The sequence below is a fragment of the Benincasa hispida genome, chromosome 9, assembly GCF_027475165.1.
Source record: "Benincasa hispida cultivar pf3 chromosome 9, pf3_genome.v1.1, whole genome shotgun sequence".
NCBI classification, from domain to species: Eukaryota; Viridiplantae; Streptophyta; class Magnoliopsida; order Cucurbitales; family Cucurbitaceae; genus Benincasa; species Benincasa hispida.
The window spans coordinates 11,806,643-11,815,888 of NC_143486.1; the positions used below are offsets into that span (position 1 = coordinate 11,806,643).

General features: G+C 33.7%; 1 protein-coding gene across 2 annotated transcripts; it reads right to left on the reverse strand.

Annotated features, from left to right (window-relative positions):
• Window positions 1-1,582: 1,582 nt before the first annotated feature.
• Window positions 1,583-9,042, reverse strand: LOC120087335 (P-loop containing nucleoside triphosphate hydrolases superfamily protein). 2 transcript variants are annotated; one of them, XM_039044321.2, is made up of 13 exons: window positions 8,645-9,042; window positions 8,462-8,547; window positions 7,839-7,848; window positions 7,044-7,106; window positions 6,357-6,470; window positions 5,876-5,937; window positions 4,950-5,004; window positions 4,565-4,766; window positions 4,231-4,337; window positions 3,047-3,102; window positions 2,802-2,894; window positions 2,138-2,220; window positions 1,583-2,007 (listed from the first exon to the last, which is right to left on the reverse strand). In XM_039044321.2, exons 1-12 carry the CDS (start codon window positions 8,970-8,972, stop codon window positions 2,170-2,172), a joined length of 1,227 nt encoding a protein of 408 aa, XP_038900249.1. In that variant the 5' UTR covers window positions 8,973-9,042; the 3' UTR covers window positions 1,583-2,007; window positions 2,138-2,169. The 2 variants fall into 2 exon arrangements, with proteins under 2 accessions (XP_038900249.1, XP_038900248.1); XM_039044320.2 differs by lacking the exon at window positions 2,138-2,220.
• Between the last annotated feature and the right edge of the window lie 204 nt (window positions 9,043-9,246).

The window sequence follows — 9,246 nt, forward strand, 5'->3', positions numbered from 1 at the left end:
AAATTGAATGCCACACATCAATTTTATGCTTACTCCTTACACTGTAGATTCAAGAGTTCACAACTTCCTAGAATTCATAACTCCACTTCTTATCTCAAACATCCCCTAAAAGTGTGAACCGTGAGGAGTGAGTTTCATAATTCTAAGTTTATATAGTATAGGATAAACAAACTCCTAGCATGAAAAGTGGATTTAAAAAACCTTCCATTATATAAATATACAGAATTAGGTAAAGCCATGAGACGAAACCAAGAAAGTTGGTAATTAGGTATTCAATTCAAATACCTCAAGCTATGCCATCAAAAAGTTAAAATTAAATTTAAATAAGCGTAAATGAAAGGAAATGTGTACCTTTGCTGTGAAAAGAGTCTTCATATTATTGGTTGTACTTCTACTAAAATATCTAATGAACATCCCAATCAGTAGTATAGGTTTAAGTATCTTCACTGTTTCTACATATTCAACAAATCAGAAGCGGAAAGAACTGTCGGTTAAGTTAGATATTCCAGAAGATATGAGGATGAGACTAATGACTATAGAGATATTGGATAGCAAAATCACGGGTACATATTTTTTTTTTTCTAATTTTCTATGCTGTTATTATTAAGGAATTGAATAATGACAGCATAATTTTGAAAGTCCTCAAAAGTAACCGCACATCCATGTACTCAAGCACAATAAAAAGGGACTGTTTTAATCGAAATGTGTACTTGGCACTGAAGGTAGTGGGATTTTTAGTCATGAGGGAATGGAGCCAATCGCCAACCAATATGGCCAGCCAGCACAAACATCTAATCAACTTTTTCATAGAAAAAATAAATTAAAAAAAACAAAGAAACATACTTTCTCATCATCATGACTCAATTGCAACTGCTTTTCAATGTTTTTTTAAAATAAAAACGAGACTTTTCATTGAAGTAATGAAATGAGTCTTAATACTCAAAATACAAGATAGAAATCAAAACAAAAGACCAACAAATATGAAGCTTGCAAAAACATAACTTGAGCATGAAACTAATCCAGAAAAACTAACTAGAAGATGAAGATAAAAATGCATTTCAAGTTAAACTAATTTCGTTGATAGAGTAATATGCAAAGTGTTTGAAACCGAGCACCATGAAGAAACTTTGACACAAGCAATTTTATATTGGTCAAATCAAAGGAGTGGCTTGTCATGAAATATACATTGAACATTTGAGTGAGTCAAGTGCATATTTAACTTGAGAGTTGAGTCACTACCACAGGACTGATGTTTTTTTCTCTCGGACGACAAAACAGTGGGTGGAATAGATAAGAAATGCAACGCTTTTAAAAATTGACGAAAAAAGCACGATTTTGGTCGACAGTTTGTTTTAACTGTTGTAAAAGCACATCTTCAGATACCATTTATAAGATTTATCCATACTATTGTCTGTAGGAATTCTGAAAGCATTAATTGGTATGTGCTAAAAAATATATTACCTGCCGTCTTGAATTGTACTCATTTGATGTTGAAGTCCACTGATAGGAAAGGTTACCCTATTTTGATATATCATATTCAATCAGGCAATCAGTTAGGAAGGATGTTTAGAACAAATAATACTATCAACAAAATGGCATCCAAATCTTATAATGACAATTAGCAGATAAGGTCTGAGACAAACTATCCAGAAGGTCTGACCGAACATGACAGTGACCACAAGAAAGTTTTACTCCAACTACTGAATCTCCGGACATGACAAACTATATGTATGTCGTAGTCATAGATATGACATGAATTTAAAAATGTGAACCATAAATGCTTGGTTCAAATGAGAACGTAAGGAAGACCTAACAATAAAAATACATGAATTGGTTTTTTCAGAACAATGAAAAATCTGATATGAACAAATTTCACAAGTCACTATCTAACTTTTCTAGCTAGTCGTCCATGTTCTTCATGTATTCTTTTGAAAGTTTAGTCTCCATGATCAATTTCTGTTCTTTTACCAAAGAATAGCCAGCTTCAAGCAATGCCTCCAGTGTTTGCTGTTCAACCAAATACAAAAGTCACTCCATGTCTACCTAACACTTCAAGTTCACATATATAGATATGAAAGTAGTGAATGACATACTTCACTTGACTATAACAAATAATAAAGAAAAGAGCATAAAAGACCTTTCCACTAAAGTAGCGAGTTCTGTGCCTTTTCAACTTTTTGTAAATCCAGACAGTATACTGCCTGACCGTGTGTGGTTGCTCTAGAAGAGGGAAAAAACTCATTGTATCGGCATTGTGGAACAAATTTCAGAGGATGAATATACATATATACTTCCTAAAAATTCCATAGGCGAAGATATGTATGAGGAATGCAACTGGTCATTACCAAAGATTCCAGGATAAAAAGTCGAAGCAATGGCATACACATCTTAGGAATGAATAAGAACAAGTTTATTATAGTAATGATACCTTACCGTAAGTTGAAGATTATTAATGATCACGGAGGTCAACCGAAGTTATAAAATAGCTGTGAATTATCATGCTAGACTCGTTTAGAGAGCTTTATATCTCCACTTCAATGTGATATTAAGTTTTATCTATTTTATCATACTGAGTGATAAAGAAACATTTGGTAATTTTGTAAATTAGCATGCTATTCTATAGAGTATATTTTCATTTTGAATTCATCAACATTTTGTATTCATAAAAGAAAGAATATAGTACCCATGTATTTGTTCATAAATCAGTCGACTTACTAATGCTTGATCAACATCTAGCAATCATTAGACAAGCAGAACAGAACCAAATAAGCATGAATTTTAAAATGTTGAAGATTGACCACCTCTGGTGGTACGAATGTAGGAAGCTTTTCATTCTTCCTTCTCTTAAGCAGCTTTTCTCCTAGCTTTTCCACTCCGCCAATATCATCAACCCACTGAAACAAAAAGGGAGTTTGACATAAAGATATTAAATTATTCTACTTTTCTAATGGATGGAATCGTCCCTAAAATCTTCATTCCATAAATGATTTGAAAGAAACATTAATATTATTAAGCCCTTATATATTCCAATGAAAATGTTATATACCTTAGATATGGCTGCATCATATGTCCGTGATCTTAGAGCTCCATAAAAATCCAAAGCTGATTAAAAAAAATAAAAATAAAAAAAATAATTTCTAAATGTAAGATAATGATGATGCATTCACAACTTTGCTTTGCAATGTTTTATAGACAGCGTATGTGATGGATATTTTTTTTTAATTGATAAAATGAAAAGAGTCTAATGCTTAAAGATACAATTACCTTCAAGAGAATAGAGAAATTGCAAAAAAACAAAAGGAGGAAAAAACGACTAATAGGATAAAAAGAGGAGAATACATCAATAAGCAATCTCTTAAAACCTAATAAACCAACTCCAAAAAGGAAAGCAATGCTAGAGAGCACATAAACTAAAAAGCCAAAGCCGATAGCAGTCCAATGAGCCGATAATGTGAGAAGACCAATAAGGCCGAAAGTGCGAGAATCAAATCACAAAACAAACCAGCTTCTAAACTATCGCTTCTAAGAATACATCTACTAGAAGAAAAACGCAACTTTGGACAAACAATAAGGCTTAGGCTCATAACCACGAAAAAAAAAAAAAAACTTCAATTCCTGGACAAAATCACCAAGCTATGATTTAACTGAAGGAGAATGAGGAGGAATTGATTCCATCTGAAAACCACACTTTTCAATTAAAACAAAGAACTTGGCAGGAATTTTGGGAGACAATTTTGCTTGAATATTTTCATCATTCTCAAACAAAGTATCAGAACCATCTACAAAGAAAACCTCTAGAGTTTCCTCAACAAAATCATCTTTTGCTAGAGAATCGAAAATATCCTCACTGCTCAATCATCTTGTGTATGTGATGGATATTAAAGTGTCAGAGACAGGAAAGTGTTATCTGTATACATTAAACATACATCTGTTGGCTATTTACATTAGTGATGAAACAGAAATATTACATATAAATATTGAATTCACAAGATATGACTAGATGAATGTATGTTAAGAATTTTCATGTTCATTGTCCAAAAACTCTCAGAAAATACACAAAAGGAAAGAAGAGACTAGAGAGCAAGATTAACCATAATATTACTTCAAGTTCAGTGCATTGGAATTTATAATCGATCCTTCACTAAGCATCAAGGAGTTGCTCTCCAAAACTTATCGATTCTATCAACCAAAATTTGCAACTTTGAAAACTACAGGAAAAAAGTTGCTTACCTTGGTTAGGAAATATGTTTACGATGTCAGCGACCTGAGCCCTTGATATCCCATCTTTCTCATACATTCTATGGACAATATTCACGATGTCTTCACGGTTAGGCTGCCTGTTGCCAGATAATGTTTCAGAAGAGAGTGGCTTAGCTATAATGCTATTTATGACTTCAAAAACAAAATAAAATAAGAGGGAGAGTATAACAAGTATAAGTATAGAAGCTTATATATTTGAATCCAACTCTGATTTTATATCTAAATCTGGAGAAACTAGTACAATTTATTAAAACATCTTTAGGGAGTCAACATCATAACAATCCTCCAACAATTAATTTCATACCAGTAGAATTTCTCCATCCTGCCATCACGAATTAAGGGAGCATAAATAGTTGAAAAATCATTTCCTGTAAGGATGATTGGAATTCTGTTCAAAATATCTGCTTCTCGCCAATCTTGTCCGACACTAACTCTGGTAGGATTGTCAGCTAGATTCATCAGAGTACCAGAGACAATTTGATTGTTGACTGTCACCTGTGTACTCCCTATATAAGAACAAAATAAGAGTATATTTATTATATATGATTGAATGAGTATTTTGATGCATAATCCAATAAAGTTCTACTCCGTCAATTTGTATTAGCTTCAAAAGAGGTAAGAGAGGATGCATTCACGCCATTGTTATTCTTATTCTTTATAATTCAATGTCTAAGAAAATAGAATCTTACCAAATCTACCAATGCCAGCATCAATATCATTGATCATCAAACAACTCAATTTCCCCTGCAATGGTAGAAAATTCGCTAAGTCATACATGGATTATTTCTGAATGCATTAAAATAATTAAAAATAATTATACTAAAAAAATTAAGAAATACCCATACATAAGGAATTGCATTCTCAAAACCAATTCTGCTTGAAATAAACTTTTGGGCAGCCCTGATTGGAAACATGACCAACTGGAGACAGAGTTGTTCAGGGTGCACCTAAGTGGTAAATAAGTACACTTCATGGCCTACGGTGCAATACATGTATGTCTTATTATGATTTTTATTTATTAAGCATCTTTTATATAATCTTCAACTAATTATGAACCATTTTGCACTTTGCATTTGCACCTTATGTCATATTACATTAAAAAAAATGACCCAGAGAAACCATACATTATGAACAGGAAAATTCATTAACGTCTAAAAGAATTGAAATTATCTTTCAAAAATGCAAGTATAAGACCAAAATGATAAGTGAAGTGATGAGTGACTTTTGACACTTCAAACGAACAAGCTGCAGCATGAAAATCAATCAATAAATAAGAGAAGCTTAAAATGAAAAATGATCGTATTCAAAGTTCACAATGTTATATTATCAACCATATTGTAAAAGGGGCAGTCTCTCCTAAATATATTTCCCTTTTGCAAGTTTTCCTGTTGCCGAGGACATTAAATAATAGCAGCCTCATCCAAAGCTACTTTCTAGACCTTCGACACGTTAGAGTGAATGAAAATTAAAATTAAAAAAAAAATGAAGAAGAAGATCAAGAAGAGAAGGGATGCTTTATGGATAAACATGGAATGTTGTGCAAATAAAACTGCACGAAGCAACATTTAGCCCAAGACATACATATATGTAGAATGTAAGTGGTAAAGCTTCTAACTTGATTCTGGACCACTTGAGATGCAGTTCTATAGCGTTCACGTATCAATTTTCCCGGCTCACCTGTTGATGAAAGTCACTATTTAATTAGTCTTCCAATTTCCACCCCAACATCAGAGTACAGAAGCTATAGACTTGTCCATACATAGAACCAAATTTCTCGCTCAAGAAAATAGCAAGCGAACTTGCAACGAAAAGCCTACATGAGTTTGACCTATTCACACGTGTTTTAGTCAAAGAAAGACTACAATTATTGAGAAAATATTAATCAGCCAAAATCTACATGTTTGTCAGCTAATTTACAAAATAATATCTAGATTATATTAAGCTAATAAAAGAATATGTATTGCTTTCACCTTTCAAATTTCTCATTCCTAAGCTTGTTGGGAGAGGGTATGAGAAATCTATTCAACTTGAATCATTAATCCAATATCAAGTTAAGACTCAGAAATTAAAATAAGTCATCCAGTTCCCTATCTTACCAGCTCTTTCTGATTCCAACTCTCCAGCAGACATTATAACGGGTTCCACTCCCATGGCCTGGAATATAAGTTCAGTCTGAAATGACTTTCCTTGACCCTTTCCTCCCCAAACACCTGTAATACAAATTGCTTATATTTCCAACTGTGCACTCATCATTTTATGGAAAAATGTGGAAGTGATTTCATCCAGTCAAAAAGATAAATCATAAACCTTTTAAAAGAAGTTTTTAGCACTATCATGAAGTTGTGCATGTCTAGATTGATAAGACACTGATTCCATTTCAAAACAGGAAAATGATATAACCCAAATATATTGAGATATAGAGAGTAATCAAACTACAAGATAAGGCAAGTTATTGGAGGTACTTAGATCCTCCCAATCTTGAGATCACTCTCAAGTCTTAATTCATTCACCGAAATATTATCTATCTTCTCCATTTCCCTCCGCCTCTATTTATAAGCAACAAGTATAACAAACTCCCTAGCTAATTACTAATATACCCTTAATACTCTAATAAAATCCTAATGCCATTCCTATCAAACTGATGAAATTTCAATGCAATGGAGCAGACTTCCATTGGCACAAAATTGATGGAACTTTTCTAGGTTATGCTTTTATTATCATGTTCTATAAACTTGACAATCAAAGATTTTGTATAGAAACCAGTAAATTAAATGAATGCATACCTAAGATAAGCGGGACTTTGACATTGAGAAGGTGAACCATGAAGTTCTTCACAATGTGGCATACTGCATCAATAACAGAGACCATGTTAAAGTGTGCTAAGTTCAAGCCTGCTATTTGTACAACTCATTTCATGAAAGATGGTGGTCTTCCTGCAAAGCTCTTTCATTTTAAATTCCTAAAGAGAAAAACAATACCATCGTATCTTCATGCTGCGTTTCTCTTCCCAAAGAGAAAAGAACGTCAATTACATATTTGTAGCAAATAGTATGAAAATACGACTAATCCAACAATGAGGATTTTTGTTGACCAAAGGCAAGTAAATTGTCATAGAAGATGTAGTCGATCATAAGTGCTTAAAAGGAACTTTTTTCAGAAAACACGCGCAAAAATTAAGATCTGGATTCATCGACTCATCATTCGTTCAACTGTTGTTCTTCAGGTCATACAGATTATACAACATCAAATACTAATAGTAATGATGTGAATAGAAGTGTTAAGGACTGCAGGCTTTGGGGAACACACTATCAGGAAGCCTACATAAACATATTGATGAGCGTCTAAAGAACCAAAAACAACCATGAGTTTTAACAATGATATGGTCTACACACAAAGATGCGCATTGAACAAACAGTAAATACATAAATCGCTTGAAAATGATAATGCCAGTTTGAATGGTTTTATCTAAATAATATGTCTGGCTTAAATATGATCTTACACCTTGTAGCAATTCAATTACTTCTTCAAACGTAATTCATCACATGCCGTTTATCAACACCAAGTTTAAAGGAACTTACCAACTTTATCCTGTCAAAAGAAAAAAAACAATAGAAACAAGTGTAAAAAGACAGTTATTAAGAAATGATCGTTCTCAAATAATAACACAAACAGCATAAACATAAATACAAGGGAAAATTGTAAAATGCTGATTGCTTCAGTCATATGACATCCAGACCATAAACCTGTGGCGGAAACTTCCACATTTCTAATCGCAATGTACTACTAAAACCATCCTGGGCTCATTGTGATTTCAAGTACAGGAATTAAGTATTTCAATTTAAGAAGCACAACTTCGTTACAGTTTCAGAAAATATTGATTCAACTGAACAATAGCGGAGAAGAAGAATCGAAGTAGAATGGATATAATTATCATGAAAACAGGAACAATGTAATACTCTCCTTGACGATTACAAAAAATGCAGCAACTTGACTAAGGTGGAAACGTCCACATTTCTACTCGAATTGTACTATTAATAAGGCTCATCTTGATTCCAAATACAGGAATTAAATATTTCAAAATCAAGAGCACTAGTTCGGACGAAAGTGCACTTTTATATCAATTCAACAGAACAGTAACGAAGAAGGAAAAAAAATAAACTAAAAAACAAACCAAGGCGGAGAGTAGAACGGATAAAATTACCATGAAAACAGGAGCAATGTAATAGTCTCCTTGAAGATGCCCGAATGATCTCGTGACCTTCTGGCGATAATCAAACACAATGTCCGCTGCAGAACAAAATTAAACTCAGCAAAACATCAACAAAACTGAAAGCATAACCTAAGAAATGAGAAAAGATAAAATAGTGACAAATCGGATACTTACAGTCTTTGCCAAGGAAGTTTCCGGCGAAGAGATCATCGATGACGCCAGCTCTAGCTCCGACGGCGATGTTCATGTTATCTGCCTCGTTGCCAAGCCTATAAAGATAGTCCTTGCCCTCAGAGTCCTTGGCTTCCCAGGTAGACTGTTCCGACAGCCTCTTCGGCCTATTCGACGGCTCACTGCCGTCGCCGCCACCACTGCCGACTTCGCCGGAGACATCGTTGGAAGATCGAATGGAGAAGGAACGAAATCGAGGTTTTCGCGCGAGAATTGAACTTTCGTACTGGAAGACTGAGGGAAGGGAGAGGCCGGATATCGAGAATGCCATTTTTGGTAGGCGGAATTCCGCATTTTCGGATTTAAATGTGATTATTTATTATTATTATTATTATTATTTTGTCCTTTCCTTTTCGTTGGATCAATATATGGATTCGGTTTATGTGGTTTTAACCGTTTTGTTGAGGCGGGGGGTCTGTTTGGACATGGGATTTCATTAAACGCTACTGGAATAGCAAACAAACGCCTCCTTGGATTTTAATTAGGAAATTTGTATTGAATAATATAAATGGGAAAAAAAATCTGATTATATATACCACATTTTT